General features: G+C 44.9%; 1 protein-coding gene across 5 annotated transcripts in view; it reads left to right on the top strand.

Annotated features, from left to right (window-relative positions):
• FRMD5 (FERM domain containing 5) overlaps positions 1–21205 on the top strand; it is a gene marked incomplete at both ends in the record, with an annotated part of 291583 nt that overhangs the window by 227484 nt on the left and 42894 nt on the right. For 4 of the 5 annotated variants that reach the window (XM_084239476.1, XM_084239475.1, XM_084239474.1 and 1 more), the window contains one exon: positions 20033–20137. The exons of the other annotated variant lie outside the window; for it this stretch is intronic. In XM_084239476.1, coding sequence (XP_084095602.1) covers positions 20033–20137 — 105 coding nt within the window. The remainder of the gene's footprint in view (positions 1–20032; positions 20138–21205) is intronic. 5 annotated transcript variants of the gene reach the window in all.

Genomic DNA, 21205 nt, shown 5'->3' with positions numbered 1-21205 from the left:
TACATGATTCAAGCACCAAATTACTGAAATGTTCCTCTCAGGGAATATTTGACATTTAGTCGAAATTTTAATGTAATGAATATGTCAAAAATTCAAATATGTTTAATTTTTTAACTTATTCATATTTGGATTTAGAAGAAAGGATATCTTCAGGTAGGTTTTTTTTCCCTTGCTTAAAAATAATGGTGGGTGGCAGAGACTACAGAGAACCTAAGACTTCTACTGTAACATCCTAACAGATTTCCCAGGCAGGAGTCAGGTGTTAGAGTACAATGCACTTTCAATCTCTTCCATCCTGTTAAGTTGGTTATTTTTGTTCATTTTGAAAAATGCCATGTGGCACAATGATTACGTATTCCAGTTCCGTTCCATAATTAAACTGCTTGAGTTCAATTCCCAGCTCAGTCACTCACTGTGTGATAATGAACAGATTACCTGCCTTCTCTGTGCTGAGTTTCCCAATTGTTAAATGAGCCTAATAATAGTAGCCATCTTGGGGACCTCCCTGGTGAGGCAAGGGCTAAAGACATAGGACTGTGAAGCTACCTGCAGCCACTGCAGCGCAAGTTCAATCCCTGGCCAGGGAGGTGACCCACATGGTGCAGCAGACCTCTCCTGTCTCACCCGCTGCTCCCCTCAGCAGTGTATTTCAGTCAGTCTGCCTGTTCTGCTCCCCACTCTGTCTCTTGTGAATCCTCTTACCCTCCGTACCTCTGGCGTCTACCCCAGTTCTTGTATGCATAAATAAATAAATCTTTAAAAAAACAACAGTAGCCTTCTCTTAAGGTTGCTGTGAAAATTAAAGAATACATGTGAACAACTTAACACAGTGCCTGACACATAATTAGCACTCAACATTTGTTTTCTTCCTCCTGCCCTCCCCACCCATCTTTTTTGGCATTTCCACCTGTGGGAGAATGAAGTGCAGGATAGCTTTTTTTTTTTTTTTTTTTATATAGAGGCATGTTTTCTTTCTTTCTTTCTTTCTTTCTTTCTTTCTTTCTTTCTTTCTTTCTTTCTTTCTTTCTTTGTTTTTGTTTATACAAGCACTGGGTACAGTCAGAAGCGCGGGAGGGTGAGAGAATTCACCAGAGCCAGAGCGGGGAGCAGAGCAGGCAGAAGGACCGAAGTACACTGCTGAGGGGAGCAGCGGGCGGCAGGAGAGGTCTGCGCGCCATGTGGGACCCTCCTCCGGTGGCCGGGGAGCAGCCGGGGATCGAACCGGCGCCGCAGAGGCCGCGGGCAGCTTCGCAACCCAGCGCTCAACCGCTGCGCCACCGGGGAGGCCCGCAGGATAGCTATTTAAAAATTCTCATCTTGGCCACTTGTTAGCTTTTGCTAACAGCTAGAGTAAAAGGTTTTCAGTACTAGAGGTGTTTGAAATGTGGTAGGGTTGGAATTATCTCTTAATTTTCATCTATCTCAACTGCCTGTGTATCAGTAACAAGGAACATTGAATCTATCAAAATAAATTTTCCCAGGACTCTACACCCTCTCACACATAACATGCAGCTGTGCTTTCTCTGGCTGTAGGGTGTTTCTCCTGCCTTTACCTTTCTGAATCTGTCCCTGATCCAGCTTACTCATTCATTGCTTCCCTCTCCATCTTCTTTCATCATTTGTTGTTCTTTTTTTTTTTTTTTCGTTCTTCCCAATTCTTTGAAATGTCCTTAAAACCAGGGATCATCTTAACCATTTTTGAAAATTGCTTCTTATAAAACAAAAAGGAGAACAAAGGAATCTAAGACCCGCTTGTGTCCCTGGAGCCCAGCTGTCCCATCTCACAGACTCTTCCTTTAAATTTTCCACCTCAACCACTATAGCCTCAGACCTTCCCGCCTGAGTAACAGAAAAACAACCTCTCGGGCATATCTTTCATATTTTCTATGGCATTTTATATTAATATGTTAGAAACATTCCAGAGGCTTTGTGCTGGGGTGGAGAGAGAATCAACAGTGGCTCTGAACCTGAGTTCCTCATCTGAAACATAGGATTAGAGATGATGTGTGTAAATAAAGTGGCTGGCACATCGTTAGTTCATATTCCGCCATCCTGAAACACATCCCTTTCCTATATTACTTCCTCGTGAATGACAATATGTAGCTTTGACAGAAGGAACTGCTAAGTCAAGTATTTAAACATGCTACACACTACACTATCACACTATCGAATCACTGAATGTCTTCCTGGTGCCCAGCTGTGTGCTGGGGAACTTAAATACCATTGAAATTTGTCTTTGAGGCTATCTTTTCAGATATTAGTAGAAGACTATACACATATGGAACCATTTTATATGTACATCTAAATACACACACATTAAATAACACACACAAGGTTACAGTCAGTGCCAAGAGGACTGCCATACATGAAGCAGAAGTATTGCCCTGAACGAGCATTGTATTAGGGCCTCCCTGGTGGCAGAAGGGGTTAAGAAGCAACCTATGAAGCTATCCGCAGCCACTGCAGCATGAGTTCGATCCCCAGCCAGGGAGCTACCTACCTGGCACAGCAGACTTCTCCTGTCTCACCTACTACTCCCCTCTGCAGTATATTTCAGTCAATCCACCTGTTCTGTTCCCCACTCTGTCTTGGTGAATCCTCTCAACCCCCACACCTCTGGCCTGTACCCCAATTCTTGGATGCATAAATAAATAGATCTTAAAAAAAAAGAAAAGAAGAGAAAAAGCATTGTATTAGTTTCCTAGAGCTGCCATCACAAATAATCACAAACTTGAGTGGCTTGAAACCACTGAAATTTATTTCTTCACAGTTCTGGAGACTAGAAAGGTTCAAATCAAGGTGTTAGTAAGGCCACGCTCTCTCTGAGGGTTCTAGAGAAGAATCCTTCTTTGCCTCTTCCAAGCTTCAGGTGATTTCTGGCCATACTTGGTGTTCTTTGACTTGTGACTAGAAGACTCTAATCTCTGCCTCCATTTTCTCCTGGCCCATGTGTGTGACTGTCTTCACATGACTTCTAATGAGTATGCTATCCCACCCTAGACTAGGTCCCACCCTATTCCAGGATGACCTCATCTTAATTATTACATTTGCAATGACCTTATTTCCATATATAATCACATTCTGAGGTTTCAGGCAGACATGAATTTGGGGGAATACTATTCCACTCAGTATAGAGGTGAATAAAGATGTTGTGATACATGGTCTTCAAGTTTTAGGTCTAATTAATCCTTAAAAAGTAAAGCACCTCTGGAAGAGATCATGCTCAGCCAAATAAGCCAGAAAGAAAAAGAAAAATACCGGATGGTCTCACTCATAGCAGGAATCTAGAAAATTTAAATAAGGGACCAGGAAAAAGAATAACTATAAGAAAGAAAATATCAAAATCAACAAACAACTATGAACCAGAGACACTCTATAGGGAGTGGGGGGGCGGGGAAAGGAGGGCTTGGGGTCAAAATAAGGGGGTCACAATTGTATGGGGAATATAAAAATTAAAAAAAAAACTATATATAAAAAAAAGTAAAGCACCTCTATCTTACGGAACACTATTATCCATGAAAGTATATTGTGTTACGAGTATGAATACCTGATTACTTATGACTCATTTATATGTTGATTTTTATGTATGTATGTTGTCACTGAAAATAGCAAACATTTTATTTCTCTGTAAACATTTAAAATTAAGATGCCACTAAGTAACCCTGGTTCTCTCCCATTCCTTCCCCTCTTACATTGTTCCAAATGAGTAAGGTTAAATGAATTTGGGGGATAATAGGATTATAAAGCCTTTGACAGAATCTGTTTTCTAAAGCAAAGCCATTCCATTAAGCAGACCTAAATTTAGATCATCAAAGCCCCATAGACTCTAAAAAGCAAGTTGTTAAAACTCATAATGAGTTTCAGTATTGCAGCATTTGGAAATGTCTACAGCTCAGCAGTAGCCCTCACTTATACTAGATTGTTCCTTGTACTAGATTGTTCTAGAAGAGGAAGGGGGCAGATGTGAGGGACTCTTATCTTTGAGGCTGTTATTTTGGATATTAGTTCGAATTCCATATTCTTTTTTTTTTTAAGATTTATTTACTTATTTATACAAGCACTGAGTACAGTCAGAAGCGTGGGAGGGTGAGAGAATTCACCAGAGCCAGAGCGGGGAGCAGAGCAGGCAGACTGACGAAGTACACTGCTGAGGAGAGCAGCGGGCGGCAGGAGAGGTCTATGCGCCATGTGGGACCCTCGCCCGGCGGCTGGGGATCGAACCAGCGCTGCAGAGGCTGCGGGCAGCTTTGCAACCCAGCGCTCAACCACTGCACCACCGGGGAGGCCCTCGAATTCCATATTCTTGACCTTTATAAATTCTTAACTTGAATTCCTAGCAACTATAATTTGTGAAAAGCATATGGGCAAATCCTCTAATGACAGATCAGAGATGGTTAATCTAAAATATCTAATTCAACTTAGAATAACCAAAGATGAAACACTCTCTCCCTCCCACCCAACCCCATCCCTATATCAGCAATCGTGGATTTTTCTAACAATACGCTATGTTAGAGAATATGCAAATGAAACTTTTAAGGCTCAAAGTGAAAAGATTCTGCAGCTGTCATGGGTAATTTGACAATAAATATGAATGCCAATAATTATCCTAATATATTTCTTGAATAAAAATCTTAGAGTTGAAAATATTGTCTTCAAGATGCCTGTTAAATCTTCCTATGCCTTCAAGTGACTCCCCTTGGTATGCAAGTGATCACCAGTACTAGATCTTGAAGTTAGTGGGGTCAACTGCAGCATCCCCATAGTTCTTTTGTGCAGATTAATTTTAGTTCTGCTTGTGAGTATGGGAAAAGGACAGTTGGGATGGCATTTATTAGATCTACTTTACTACTTTTATTTTCATGGCTTTTTTTTAAAGATTTATTTATTTATGCATACAAGTACTGGGGTACAGATCAGAGGAGAGGATTCACCACAGACAGAGTAGGGAACAAAACAGGTAGATTGACTGAAATACACTGCTGAGGGGAGCAGCGGGTGAGACAGGAGAGGTCTGCTGCACCATGTGGGTCACCTCCCTGGCCAGGGATTGAACGTGTGCCACAGTGGCTGCAGATAACTTCATATGTTGCACATTAACCCCTTGCGCTACCAGGAAGGGAGGCCCTATTTTCATGGCTTTTATTTGGTCAGGATTCATTTTTTTTGAGTGCCCATTATGTTTCAAGAATCAGCATACCAAAAAGAGTAAAATAAGGTCCTGTCCTTACTCTGCCTCATTGACAAATTAGTAGATAATTATTACATATTGAGAGGTAGGTGTGTCCAGCATGCTGTGGAAGCTCAGAGGAGAGAATCTAAAACTGTTCTAAAGAAATGTACAAGTCTCTGTTTACACAAACATGATTCTATGGTTTAATAATTGAATTCAACCTTGGTACCTTGGTACCTACTGGATGGAAATATATTCTAGCAAACACATTTTTTTAAAGACAAAATTTGCCAAAATAGTGTGTTCTAAAAATAAATTAATGTAATGCCTGATCTAAGAAATCTTAATTATTTCCTTAATGAATTCAGTTGTCAGAGCCTTAAAAGAATTAATGACCCACTCACCAAAGTCATTGTGATAATGCTCACTTTAAGATAGCTTTTCAGTGTTTTCCCCCTACCTCCTTTCTGAACTGTAATTGCAGAAATTGTCCTCCATTCCTGTTTCTCATTCACTCCACTCTTCAAGTTGGCCATTTGAAAACTTTAAATTTGTCTTTAATCCATCATTTTTTTATTCTCACTGCTATTATCTTAGTTTGAGTGCCCAAAATTAAAAGCTCACTTTACTTGTTAACAATGATTTTCCAGTTGTTCTCTTTCCTTTTAGTCTTACCAACTTCCAGTCCTACTCTACCAACACCCAGTCTTCCCTTCCAGTGAAATCTGCTCATCTCTTTCCCACTTAAAATCTTTACACTCCTCTCTATTGCCTATAGAATAAAGTCCTCAGCATGACATGCATAGCTTTTCACATTGTCTACCTCTCCATATTGATACTGCAACAGACTTGTTTGTACCAGGACAGTTAGTTGCAATCCCTAGAACATACTGTTTTGCACATGCTGTTCTCCCATTCCTATGCCAGTAAACTTTTTGTGTACCCTTCAAGACTCAATGTATAAGTCACTACCTTTGTGAGGTATTTCTGGTAGTTTCATTCCCATTAGACATTCCCTGTACCTTGTACAGACCTCTCTTATGACATATATCACCCCATTGTCATTTGAGAGAAATTCTTCCCTACCCAAACATAAGTCACCCTCTGGTTAATGGAAAATTGAGAGAATTGTCCCATCATGCCTCATTTCTGGATTCTCCCTGAGCAGGGAGAATAAATACAAGTAATTAGATCTCAAAAGAATTTTTAAAGTGCAGGAAGCTCTTGAAGACACTGAGGAGGTGGCCATGGAGCCTGTTCTATTGACGCTGCTATTTACACAGTCTGATGCCACATGCTTTTCTAAGTAGGCATCTTTGATGAACTGAAAAGAGCACGCCAGAGAACCACATGTAAGACACTTTACCTGAGGGGAAAGACTTACAGGGCCTAAGAAATGTGCCAGTGAATGCATGATTTTCCTAAGGAAGCAGCTTTTCTTCATATGAGCTGATGTCTTCCTCTGACCTGTACACACTGTGTTGAAGATTAGGGATATCTGGCGTGTAAAAAGATTGGTAACAGCATTTTGGCATATAGAAAGAGTGTATATGACTGCTCATGTTATCCTCTGCTCCCCCATTTAAGAGATTTGGGATTATCAGCTACTTTCTAATCTCCAAAATATGAGAATTTGGAAATCTTCTGACTCAAAAAGAAAATCTAAAAGAAAAACTGTGAAAAGAAGTCTGGTTTTAGATATAGCACCTTTCTTACTTCATCATCTTCAAATATTGTTGACTGAAGTACAGGTTTCCTGTTAAGTTTTGAAGATTTTCCCCTTTGTGTGCTTTTATGGAGAAGCCTAGCCTCTCTATTGTTTCCAAAAAGAGTGCTTTTCTAGTTGAAGCAGACCAGTAGTGCCCAGGTCTCAGAGATCCAAAGTATTCAGAAAAGAATTCAAGTGGAGGATTATAAATCCAACCCAAAGCTGTGCTGAAGGGTGGATTGGTAGGCTGTTTCTGCATGGGCCGTATGAGAAAAATCAATGGATGGCAGCTTAGCATAACAAAGAGAATGAACTTGGGAGCAAGGCATGCTTGGAGGTGAGTCAGACATACTAACTGGTTGTTCTTAAGCATGTCACTTAACTCCACTAAGTGGAGTTCCCACTTTTGTAAAATGGCATAACTTTCCTTATGGAATTGTTGTTGACATTAGAGATAAAACTCTTAGAATGCTTTGCACATAATAGGCTCTTAGAAATGGTAGTTACAGTTTTAGGTTTGTGTTGAGAATGACGCAATGGACTCGGTTGTTTCACCCAGATCCCCTGAGAATCTAGTGACAGCTTGAGGCAGAAGCATAAAAGACCTAGTTAATTTGATTCAACTTGAAACAATTCTGAAGGATCGTTCTTGCTTCAGAGCTCCTTGTGGTTCAGCCAAGTCAACACTAGGTCAGCAGTACAGCTCAACTGCTCCCTCTGCCCATCCCAGCTTCCTTCCACTCCTTTCCATGGGTGCTGATCCCAAAAGTATGTTTTCCAACATCAACTCCCTGAAAAGAACTTGACTGTAAGATTTACATCAACATAATTAAGCAAATGTACTGATTGTTTTTTACCAGTATTGAACTTTTAATTCCTTTTCCAATGGCATGGATCTAGCTAGAGACCTTCCTGGAGCAGAACTTTGTTTTCCTTGCTTGAGACTGCAGCAGTGGCCTGAACAGTGGTGTTGGAGCTGAACTATATTGCAGACACCTCTCTGGTGCCCATGGGGTGTTTAGGCTGAGAGCCCCATGTCCCACTAAAGTACAGCCTTTGGAGTTAGAATCAGTAAACTAGATGAACAGTAATAAGGAGGAGACCAGTCCTGAAATGAAGTTCTAGGGTTACATCAAACTCTGCTTTGGATAGGCATGGCATCTCCAGGAACAGTCTTACCCCAGCACGCTCCTTCTCTCGTCTTTCCTATACTGATCTCAGTGGGTACTGAGAGTGGAAGACTCAGGAAAGAGTTGCTTATCAGGTAATATTGGCTATTGTTAATCTCCAGCTGTTAGCCTGGTCATATTCATTTAGTAGTTAACCAACAAATACTTCCCATGGGTCATGTACAGTGCATGGGACTATGCACATGAGCTTACAACCTTGGATCCCATGTAGCCGTCTCTCCAGTTGTGCAGGGGATAATGGACACGGACACAGGAGGGGCAGCAGTAGGACAGTTAACTGGTACAGATCATGAGTGCCATGAGGTTAGAGGAAAGAAAATGGCCTTTTCCAAGTCACTTTTTCAGATGTTTCTAACTCCCATCTCTCTGCAACCCTGAGAACACTCAGGTACACTTGCCTAAGGGAGGCCCTTGATAGATGTATATTGAATTGAGAATTTTTCCCAGTGGTTTGTCATCTGCTTTTGGCTTTCAGACAGCACAAAATTCAGCTGACAGCAGACATGCAAGATTTTTTCCAGTGGTGACATCTCCAAGGTGTTGCTGTGCAGTCCTTAGGGGATTCTTGGTCTCAGTATTGGTGGTCTCACTATGCAGAGGCACAGAGATGACAGGGATGTGCCAGAGGTCTCAGGGGCCCTGCAGGGCTCAAGGCTTCTGCCTCTCCTGCACTCACCCCTGCTCTTTAGGCTGAAGAACCATAGGAGGAGCAGCAGACACACTTCTAGAAGTGTGTCCCACCTCCCCTGTTTGCTCTCCCCATCACACTGCAGGGCCTAGTCCACGGTTTTCCTTGATGCACTGGAGACCTCATCATCCTCCCCCACCCCCAGTGTACATTAGGAAATACATTTCCAAACCCAAGAATTATGTACAAACCATGTGGCACTTTTGCTGCTCCATCATCTGGGAGAGCCCTCAGGGAACTGCTAGGTTCAGGGTCCAGAGAGCACGTGCCTCAAAGCACAACCTTGACTGTTACCTCAACCCTGGTTCACAGGCTCCATCTCTGGGTAAGTTTGAAATAGTGCTGGGATGAGGTTGGAAGGGATAGTTTACCAGCCTCTTCCCATATCTGTCATTTCCTACCCCTTTTCACTGACCAGGGAAGAGTTCTTAATCTTATATACAGAGTGATGCAAATAATACTTCATTCCCCACCAGACTATTGCCCCAAAGATCCTCCCATATAGCCATTGAGAAGCCCCATTGCAATCTAGGAAAACAGCCTGGGGAGGGTAGAGAAGCCCCATTGCAATCTAGGAAAACAGCCTGGGGAGGGTAGAGGGAGGAAGAATCTCTGGATCTATTCTAAGAAGATCCGGCAAGTCCTTGCATATGATCTAATAGGGGTTTTCTGTTTGCTCATGGTACAATGTAAAATGACCAAACTTGTAACAGGATAATGGTTTCACATATTAGTAGTCATCACTGTCTCAAGCCTGCCCGAGGCCATTTCTAGAACTGAATTGACTCTGTTTAGTTACTGTTTCCATTTGCTTTGAGAAAATGGCCTTGGGTTTTTTTAATTAATTCAATTAGCAGTCACTATCTTAATAAATATCTACCTTGTAAAGCTACCTGATTACCATTTTTTTAAAATATCTTTTCTCATTTAAGAGAAGGTGGACCTGCAGGGTGATTATTCTGGTAAACTAGTAACAGAATCAGAGACTTGGGGTGCATGGGGGATGTGAGATCATTTATAGAGAAGGAAATGACTTGCCCAAGAAATGGTTATCAGAATTTGCCTTTCTTGACTCTGATCACTTCCTTCCTGCTCAAAGTGGAACACAGACTTGCCTCCCTGATGTGGCGCGTATCCTCAGGGCATGAATCCTATATCCCATTGCTCCCCTCCCCCCATGGAGGGACAGCTGGATCCTCTCCCTGGAAAAAAAGAGAGAAAGAAGCCTGGTTCTGAGAGACAGGCCAGAGGGCTGCCTGAGAAGCCTAAGGAGCACAGATGCAGGGAGGAGGCAGCAGTACGCAGAGGTCAGGTCAGCTCCCAAGCCCACTCTTGGAGAAGAGACTCAAGGCCAGGAACAGAAGTGTTCTGGAACAGACTCCCTGCCACTGACAGCAGAACTGAGTTGTAAGAAAGGGAGCACTTTCTCTGAATTAGGTTTGATGGTAACTGCCAGCTTTACTTTCTGATGATCTAGCTCATGCAAAAGTGTAAAGAGATTGAGCTACTTAGCCATTGAAAGTACATGGTAATTGGGGACTTGAACTTTCCAGCCAGAATTGGGCAGCTGCCCACTGTCATGAAAGGCAGAATCTGAAAACCTGGCAGGCAGAAGCAGAGCTTCTCTGTAGTATTTAACTCACAAGTTGAATGCTCTGAAGTTGGGACTCTTGGTTTGTGAAAGCTGAATGAAAGTGAGAATTGTGCTGACAGAGCTGGATTGCGGTCGAGTTAAATATCCACTTCTCCCCCTCAGCCCTGCAGTCTTTCTGTCCGAGAGCTGCTGGTGACCAACGGTTACTGGAGAAGGGTCGATCGAGTGCGGTGATGCCCAGAACATCCACATCAGCATCTCCGAGAACTGGTTAGAAATCAGTCTGCTCAGGCCCTGGTCCCACAGAACCAGGCACTGTAGGAGAAAGCCCAGCAGTCTCCTCGTGATGCTGATGTAGGCTCAAGCTTGAGAACCACAGAGGGTGGTGTGGTTCTGAATTTGCCGTTTATTAAGGAAACTCGACTTCTGAGTGAGCTCACCATCCACCTGCCACCTTCCTCCCTTATTCCTCCCTGCCTACCGTTGGGACAGCCACTGTTGGGAGATCTGGGGTTTGTCCTGCTGTCTTCCCAGGCCTCAGCACTTGTGCCGTGATATCCCTCCACCGTCTGTTGGGCTCCAGGCCCCGCGTCCCACTCCTTTCCTGGGACTCGCAGGTTTGTGGCTGTAGTGAGATTTGTTTCCGCCTAGTGCTGGGGAAGGAGACAGTCATAATTGCAGTTTTGTGCCACCAGTGGGATCGCAGGCCAGGAGTTGGCCCTGGAACCTCACCTTCCTCAGGGTTCTCTCTGCTGCGATGAAGCAATTTTGATGGAGGCCCTGGTCATCCTCAGGAGATTGGCCTGTCTGGTCCTAGCGAGGATGCCAGCAGCTGTGAGTAGGCATGCTCGGGGAGTTGGGGTCTCGGATCAGAGAGCCATAGGCCCCACCTCCCCCTTGCCTGCCAATAGGATGTGCAGTCACCTGAGGATTCCTGGGTAGAGTCTGAGGCTACAGTTAGCTCCCACAACTTTAACACCACAGAAGACAAATATGTTTTGAAAGAGATTAAGGTTCTGGGCTAATTTAGTGAAATATATTTTGTAAATGCTTTTTTATTTTAATTTTAATACCACCAAGGCATTAAAAGGCATAGTGCCAGTTGGAATTATGTCTTACCACATCTCCCACCTTACTCCCCTCCTCCGTCCCACATGTTAGAAGCATGCAGGGAGCATGCCGTAGATGTCTGCTTTTGTCTTCACGGCATTGCTGCCAGGCCTCTGAGAGGCTTGGGTCGATGGCATGTATTTGATATTTTCTGCTCTTCTGACCTGGTTCTGGAAAGAAAACAGCCTTGGGGTATGGAGAAGATGGAAATTTGTGCTTTGAGAGCCCTTTGGGGCAGGTTTCCAAAATGGTGTCCATCCCACAAGCTTGGGGACACTGCACAGGTGGACGCAGAGCCGGGACCCACCGAGTGTTCTTGTCCAGGGAGGCCTGACTTCTGCTCCTGGAGTGCAGTCTCATTGCTGAGGCCCTGTCACATGCAAGTACATACAATCTAAAAGAAAAGGTCACAGGACAGAGGAAGTTGGCATACAGGGTTGGTACAGATTGGCCTGTACCAACAAATGTGATCGATTTTGAGCTAGACAGCCCATAAATGAAAGTGGCCAAGATATTTGAGTCCTAGTGCAGACTCCTTTTCAACTATCCGAACAGTGCCCTAGAAGTGAGGAGGATACAGGGTTTTTCTGCATTTTATGTCTCATGTTTTGAGTACCATGATCATCCTTTGAGCGACATCATTTTAACTCTGTTTTATAGAAGGAAACAGAGCTCAGCACATTAGGGGACAGGTCTAAGGTCACAGTCTCAGGAGTGGCACTGCAGAGCCTTGACTCCACATCGGTTCTCATCCTCGCTGCTGTCACCTTTCCGGAGCCCTTGCTCGCTCTGCTTCCTTTGCCTCCTCCTCACTTCTAGGGCACTGTTCGGATAGTTGAAAAGGAGTCTGCACTAGGACTCAAATATCTTGGCCACTTTCATTTATGGGCTGTGTCTAGCTCAAAATCTATCACATTTGTTGGTACAGGCCAATAAACACTTAAGCACTTCAGGGGAAGGAAATTGGGAGAATATGTCCAGGATTGAGAACCAGTTGGGGGTGCCGAGCTTGCCCTACTTCTCCTGACCAGGGCCACCCAGGTCTCTCCCTAAACCCATGACATGACCACATTTGCCAAATAATATGTGCATTTGCCCTCTGCCAAAAAGAAAGGGGGAAGAAAGGAGAGAGGGAGGGGGAAAGAGAGGGACGGAAAGAGGAAATGAATTGTGAAACTGTTCTTAGGACTGGGGGAAATGTCTTTGTCCCCAAATTCTGCACTTCTTTTTTAGCAAAATTTTATCCGAGGCGTAGCTGTATGAGAGAAAGGGGATAGCAGGAGAGAAGGAGAATGAATATAAGCCTCACACAAATACTCTGTAATGAGTTTTTTCTAACAAGCCTGGCTGAGTTTTCAGTAATTCTGCAGCTGTGACATGACTAGTCCCCTGAAATATTCAGCACTGACTGGAAAAATACAACCAAATTTTTTTCAATCAATAGCAAGAAACTGTGATGCTTCTAAGCACCTCCTCACTATAAAAGTGGCCTTATCATGGGAAGGATAGATGAGTTTGCTTTTCTTCAGGCCCTGCTCAGGTTTTTTTTTTTTTTTCTTCCTCAACTTCACGGGGTACTGGGAATCCACATAGGAATGAGGACACTTGGCTCTTGAAGCATCTTCATTGATACCTCATTTAGTCTAGCCCCTCATTAGCCCTGCTCTTTTTTTTTTTTAAGATTTATTTATTCATACAAGCATTGGGGTACAGGCCTGAGATGTGGGGGGTGAGAGAATTCACCAGAGACAGCAGGGAACAGAACAGGCAGACGGACTGGACTGAAGACACTGCTGAGGGGAGCAGCAGGCGAGACAGGCGAGGTCTGCTGCACCATGTGGGTAGCCCCCTGGCTGGAGATCGAACTTGTGCTGCAGTGGCTGTGGACAGCTTCATAGTGCTAAGACTTAACCCCTCGCACCACCAGGGAGACCCAAGCCCTGCTCTTCTCTGACAGCTTCTCAACGGCAAGTTTGGAGGTTCTGCCCAGAGGATCTTAGTTGCCCTTATTGAGTTTTCTCTGGGCCATCTGTGCTGACAGACCACTTAGTCTTCCCTCGCATGACCTTGCACACAGTGACCTCCATGTTCCAGAGCAAATGTGTTTCTCCGTCTCGTGTACACTTCCGCTGCACCCCACACCATGTGGTGAGAGCTGAGGCAGCTCCCTGACCCAAGCAAGGACTGCCAGCAAGGCTCCCCGGGTGCCTTGCCTGGCATCAAAACCTATAGACATCTTTTGTATGACAGAAATATATCCCCCACTCCCACAATTGGCAGGTAGTGGGGGGGGGCGGTAACAGGGCAAGTAGTTGTTGCATTTATAAGGATTAGGTGAGGCCTGTGGCTGCAAGGGTCTGGTTGAGCACCATTCCTCTCTCCCACATGAACTCTGCCCTCCCTCTACTCAGGGCTGGAGATGGCCCCACAGCTGCCTCCTGATACTACAGCCTGGATAGCTAGTACCTGCATGGGCCCCATCTTTCCAGCCCAGCTCTGGAGTCTGCCTCCTCTGAGAGTAGGGAGCAGAGGTTGCCTGGGCAAGCATGACCCTGCTGCACTTGGGCTGACTTGCCACACAGTGAGGCTACATTTCCCTCTGGAATGAACTTCCCCATCTTCTCCCTGCAGGCGCTGGCTGCTTTTCTAACTGCAGCATCAGCAGTTCCTGGAGAGATCTTGTTGGTTGACTAAGCAAGAAAAGTGGGCTCCTGGGCCAAGAGCTCAGCAGGGGTTCCCTTCCTTCAAAGAAAATGTAAATTAGCATGGAAGGTGCTGAGGTTAAGAAATGCGGGGCCCTACTGTTAGCATCTACACCCCCACCCTCCTTCTGTCTCAGCGAGCTGAACTGGGTGTAGTGTGTGAACACAGGGGCAAGCCTGCCTCCCCGTAATTGATTCACACTTTTTGGTCCAGCTTACTCATGCCACGGCCCTGAGAAAAGGAACTGATGTGGCTGTTCCTCTGTGACATTGAAGTACTTTTACAGCATCTGCTGAACTGGGCAGACATCAGCACACAAGCCCTTAGGGGACACTGATAAGGGAAGCAAGAAAATCTCTGGCCAAGGAGACTTGAAAGTTCAGCTAGAATAGAGGCTGAGGTGCCATCCCAACCCTGCTGCCTCATCTTTCCCTGTCAAGCCTTTGAGGACATCTTGTTCAGCTCTTGCCCCTTCTCTACCCCATCTTGGCATGGCCTTTTCTGCCCTTGGGATGCCTGAGCTTTTGGGCTGCAGGTGCCCTCTGTCTGCTACCCCTCCATCGCACCTCTGCCCATGAGAAACTATAGCCAGCTCGCATTTAACAGCAGGTGCCCAGGATCTGAGAAAGCTGTAATCACGCAAAACCCTCTTCAGAACTCATGTAGTTTGCACTTAAAATCTGCTTGCCTCACAGGTAAGCCTTATTCAGTCAAATAAGGTGAGGCCTAATGACTGAGGGGCTTTCTATGGGTTAACCCCTCTGATGAGGGTGTACCATGCCAGAGTCCCCTGGACAGACTCCAGACTGAGTTCAAATATAGCTTCCCTCCTGCCCGAGGGTACGGATTATGAGGCAGAAAATGCAATTAACCTTGAATAGTGTAGGTCACTGGCCCAGGCTTGCTTGCTGCTTTGCTGCCTCAATCCCTTCCTTAAAGAAGAAACAAACTGCAGAGAACCAGAAACCAGGCACTCCAGTGGGGAGCAAGAATATGAATTCTCCCAACCCGAGGTGCAGAATGATTCTACAGGGTTCATGAATCATTCTGTACACCATATGGAGAGAATAAATGGGCTACACTTACATGCACTATTATATTCAAATATGTTAGTAATATTGTAGTTCATAAAATATAAGCTTATAAATGGGTGCTTAATAAGTTATTTTGACCCAGTAGTGTCTTTGGGAAGAGAATAACCTCAGAGATGTAGCTGGATTTGGGTGCTTTCCACAGCTCACTTGTCCTGAAGATAAACGTCTTTGGGTTTGGAGTCCTGACTTTGTGACTAAACAGTAATCATCTGTCAACGCAAGTGTCTGTTTCTCTGGTGTAATCAATGGCACAACATTCAGCACACAACACGGCGAGCTACTGCGCCAGGCAACTGCAGTCTAAGAGAATAGGACTCACTGGCCTTTGCTATCCTACTGAAAAAAAAAAAAAAAAAAAAAAAAGAGTTGCTGCCATAGAATATTCCAGAAGACCCCAGGCTCAGCGCAGGTAGACCACAGCAAGGGGATGCTAGGACTCAGCTGGCATCTGAAAGTGTGGGGGGATCCTAAAGCCAGGGAGTTTATAATCCCTAAAATCTAGCCTCTGCCAGCAGCTGGCTGAAGGGAGCCCACTTCGATGGTTCTACTGAATGTGACTCCCCCTGTGACGCCTCAAGCATGGGTACCCCAGCAGAGGGGCAGTCGCAAACCCTCTGTGCAGGGTGCCCCAACAGTGCTCTGAGTTGACGTTGCCTTTGTATATCTGCTGGGAATTTAAATTTCCTGGAATTCCACAATGAGGAGGAGACAGCTACTTACCTCTCCCCCGTCCTCCTCACCTCCCACCCTCCAGCCTTGGAAAAAGATGGAGAAGATGCTTCTCAGTGTTAGTCTACACAAGAGTTTTATGGCTCAAAACCATACATCTAACACTGGCAAATGAGAACATGAGGGAACTAGGAAGTCATGGTGGGGAGGAGGGGTTTCACCAAATACTAAGGAATAACAAGGAAAAGAGCCTTTTTTTTTATAGATATAGGGAATGAATAATGGGAAATGTCTTTTCTCTTAACTACCTTGAGAGAAAAGCCGTGCTCCCTTTTCCTTCCTGTGAGGTGGGAGAACGCTGAGGTTGAATCTACTGAATTTAAGGTTTTTACTATGAGCCGTGGAAGTACATTTGAGTTGCTAGCCCATGAGAATGAGTTGTTTTACAGAGAACATGATTTTTATTCAAAGTGCATGTGATTACTATCACAGAAGTACATTTTCCCATGGCCACCCTAAGTTCCTGATAATGTAGTGATTGTATGTATGGCAGCGAACTTCTTTAGCCATTAAAACTCATCCCCGCTGATCAGTGTAGTAACCAAAGCAAAATCTGTGTAGAACAATAATCACAATATGCAGCTGTTGCTTAATATTCCAGTTCAGTTGCTCTGATCGAATAGTACAGGATGTGCTGCTTGGGATAGAGTTAAGCATATGTCCTCTGCTCCCAAAAAGCCTTGAAAACAATTTTGAGCTCTTCACATACCCTAGGACATCAGTAAGGCGAGAGCTGATGGTGTTCAGGTGCCCTTTGAAAGACCTGAGTTGTGACCCACCACCCAGAAGTCCCACTGGGATTCATGGGAAGTCTCTATTCTGAGAATAGCTCTTTCTGGTAGAGACCAAAGGGTGTAAGAATAGCCCTGCTGTCTCAGGATTATGTTGTGAAAGGGAGTGTGGGGGTGGGCCTCCCTGGTGATCTAGGAGTTAAGTCTCAGTGCTGTCACTGCTATGGCCTGAGTTCGAGCCCTGGCGAGGAGGTGACCCACATGGCGCAGCAGACCTCTCCTGTCTTGCCTTCTGCTCCCCTCAGCAGTGTATTTCGTCAGTCTGCCTGTTCTGTTCCCCACTCTGTCTCTGGTGAATCCTTTTACCCCCTGTACCTCTGGCCTACACCCCAGTTTTTCTGCAAAAAAAATATTTTTTTCCAGAAAGGTAGTGTAGAGCCAGCAAAAGTGTATGTGTGTGTTGGGGGGGGGGGGGTTTTGAGCAGGGGGTTGCCCACATGACACTGCCTTCCAATCCTGAGGGGATAAGCTGCTCAAGATACTGGCTGAATGATATGATATCTTGTCCTACTTCCCCTTGGAAAGTATGGGGTGAGCCAGCAGACAGGGGAGAGGTGAGGTGTAAAGCTTTTGTGGAATCTTAAAGATCTACCCATTCTTGGAGCAAGACCAGGCCCTGGGCACAGGTGAGAGATACTTCAGATCATGTAAGACAACCTCAATTTGGATGCAGAATCTGACACAGACCCATGTGTCCTCTGCTCCCAAAAAATGATCACCAGAAATGATCATCCTAGTAGAGCTAAAAACAAGGCCCAGAGGTGGATGTTTTGCAGTGTCCAGGTATTCTGATAGTTTCCTGCAAGCCATTCTCTTCTCAGCTCATCCCAAATACCCAGGCATGTCCCTGAAGGGAAGGTTATAAATTTAAAATTGCCTCAATTCTTTACATTTTGTGATACTTTCTAGCCAGCACCCTACCTTCTGTTCAGTTATTTATTCTGCAAAAGATTATTGAGGACCCACCTGCCCATGTGCTAAGTTCTGGAAGATGGTTTCTGCCTTCATGAAAATTATAGTCTAGAAAAGGAGAGCAGCAGACAATAAATAAGAAACAAGTCAACAAGAGAATTAGATTATAATAAGGACTGTGAAGGAAATAGAGTAAATGAAAGAGATACTGAGAGGTGCTGTTCAGAGAAGGTAGTTGAACTGAACCCTCACAGAGAGGAGTGGCCACAGGGAGAGCTGGAAAAAGAGCATCCCAGGGCACGGAATACAGCGACGCAGAGGCAGGAAAGCTCTGGCACATTCACGAATAGAGGCCGACTGGAGTGTAGGAAGGAGAATGGCCTGGGATGAGTTCAGAGACAAGACATGTGCCAGGTTGTGTAGGGCCTTGGAGGCCATGATCGCAGTTTGGATTTTATTCTGAGAGCAACAGGAAGCCACTGACAGTGTTAAGCAGGAGCAGTGATGTAATTAAAGATCACTGTGTGTGCTCACTGCCGCGTTGTTTGTAATAGATTAAAAACAAATTCCATCAATATCGAGTTGGGTAAATAAATTTAGGTTCATTCCCATAGTATGCAGCAGTTAAAAGCTGTGAGACATATCTAAACGTGCAGCTGTAGAAGAAGCCACATGATTCTTTAGGTAAGAAGGAAAAAAAACCAGAAACAGATACAGTATAAAATCTTCTGCCAGTGTATTTTAAAAAGGGTGGGGTGGGGGGTGGGGTGTGTGTGTGTGTGTGTGTGTGTGTGTGTGTGTTTGTGTTTGTGTTTGTGTTTGCTTGCCTGTATGAAATACCACTCAGGAATCTCTAACACTTTGCTTCTGGAGAGAATGGAGGCACAGGGTGGCTAGGGTAGGAGGGTGGCTAGGTTTCTGGAGCCAATTCCATTGAGTACTTGTGGATGTCTCTCCGTGCCAATGAGCAATTCTGGGACACCAGCGGGGTGAGAGAAAATTCTGACACTGTCTACCCAGAGATAATACCAGATTCCACAGGAAAAGAGCTCAGCCTCCAGCATCTCCCACCATTCTTCAGATGCAGGCCCAAGCCTGCTTGTTACCTGTACTTCTGAGCAACCAGCTACATATTGGAGGTTCCTATAACCTTTAACTCTTTGGAGTTTAAGTGCCAGTTACAGCTTATTTGTCTGTGCTTCTTGTCAACTAGCCGTAAATCAGACTTTTGGGGCCCCCTCCTCAGGTTCACTTAATTTGCTTCAGTGGATCACAGAAAAATTCACTAGGTTACCAACTTATTACAAAGGACACTAAATTATATGACTCAACTACTAAATGAAGAGAGACATAGGGTGAGGAGCTTGGGGTCCAGCAAGGTAGCCATTGGAAGTACATTGTCCTCTAAGCTCCTTCTGAGGGTCATGGAAGCTTCATTACATCAGCACCATTGATGAACTCATAGGCCATTGATTTTGAACTAATCTTTACCCCCAACCACATTCTTCCCTCCCTGGAGACCTGGAGGTGGGGGCTAGAGTTCAAACCCTCTAATCACATGGTAGCTTCTCCTGGCAACCAGTCCCTTTCCTTAGGCACGTTCAAAAGTCACCACATTCATATAACAAAAGACACCTCTATCCCTCTCAGCACTTAAGAAATGCCTAGACACTTGGGAGCTGTAATCCTGGAACTGTGCATGCAGATATACCTATATAAGAATTAGATCTTGGTCATCTAAGTGACCAAATACATATTTTTCTCAGAGACGAACTCTTCCTAGTTTATAGCCTTTTGTATGTTAGAATATCTTACCATGTGCCTGTTTTACCTATTCAGTAAAAAGACATCATGTCTAAATTATGGCTACCCTGTTTGCTGCATGGAGACAGGGCAAGAACAGCAGCACAGAACCATTTAGATGGCGCTGGCGATGGTCCAGCCGAGAAGTGGTGGCATGACCTGTGGGGTTGGTAATGGTGATGGAGAGAAGTGGGTGGATGTGAGGCAGAGCCAGCAGGACACAGCATATTCCATGCTGACATTCCCTCCTCCCAGCAGTTAGGAAAGCTCTGTGCAGTAGAGACTGGAACTGGCGTTACCAGACTTGACTCCAACTGCTCTAACATCTTTATGGCGGGAAGGGTTCTTGGGCTCCTTCCAAAAGCTGAAAGTCTCAGAATTCCAGTGACTGACTAATGCATCACAATATGAAGGACACAGTTGTGGACATGAGCCTGTTTCCTATCTTCCTGCAACAGTTAGAAATGATGTTTAGTGACTACCAAACAGTTGTGCTACAGACGTGCGCTCATTTCTCAACGGAGCTTGCTTTCTTTGCAGAGAGATGCCAAGGGCCAGTACCTGTTTGACCTTCTTTGCCACCACCTGAACCTACTTGAGAAAGACTATTTCGGGATCCGCTTTGTGGACCCAGATAAGCAGCGGGTAAGTGAATATTCAAAACATGAAGTGGAGGACAGGGTCATTCAAGCCTGAAGCTTTTAACTGTCGTGCCTATACAGAGTTTGGCCTTAGGAGTCAGGGACTAACCTGACACTGCAGTGTGGTGACATCCCTTCAAATCACATTATTAGATCTGGAAGGCACCTTGACAGAGCTCACTTATCCTCTCACAAATGCTGAAACAGCAGCCCAAAGTTGCTCAGTTGGGGGCAGAGCTGTGCTTGTGCTGAAGTCAAAGCCCAGGTCACTGGCTGAGCCTCTGCTGCCCACGCTCTAGTCAGCAGGCTGAACCACATTGTTCTGCTTGGGGACCTCGCCATCCCTGTCTGGCACGCCAGAGCTAGAGTCATCTTGATGCAGGCCTTTTGGCGCCTTGCAAGTTTGCAATTCTTGTTCTACTAGAACAGCATGGGTATCTCTGTGATTTGACATTGACACAGGTCATTGACAAAGACTGTGATGTTCTAGACAGATATAGGCACAAGTTCATTATCACCGGACCTCTGCATACCTCTCTACCTTGGTCTCCCCTGACCTGGCTCCTCCCTGCTGTGACCTAGAGAGTACTCCGGTTCTGTAGACATGCCAGCCTTCTCTCATTTCAGAGCTTTCACCTACACAGCTCTCCCTGCCTGGAACATTTCCTTGCTAATCCATACTGCACACACTCTCGTGGCTAACTCCTCCTCATACATAGTCTTACATGTCGTCTCAGTTTAGACTCTTGCTTCTTCCAGGAAGTTTTCCCAAGGCCCCACTCTGCATGAAGGGCCCCTCCTGTACTCCAGGTGCTCTATACTACCCCTGTCATGGCACTAATTGCACCATGTGGTAATTGTCTGTTTATTTACTTATATTCCCCACAAAATGTTAATTCCGTGAAGGCATGGACTTTATCCCATTCATCACTATAATGCATGGAACTAGCACAGGGCCTAGAATGTAGTGGATGTTCAATAAATATTTACTAAAGGAATAATGAGGTGTCAGTGGTTTACAGTGCCAAAGTTCTTCCCTTGCTTTGTTCAGCCTGCACACACCTGCACTTTC

This window comes from Talpa europaea (assembly GCF_964194135.1).
Source record: "Talpa europaea genome assembly, chromosome: 8".
NCBI lineage: Eukaryota > Metazoa > Chordata > Mammalia > Eulipotyphla > Talpidae > Talpa > Talpa europaea.
The sequence above is the reverse complement of the archived record's forward strand: the minus strand, read 5'-3'. Positions and strand labels throughout refer to the sequence as shown.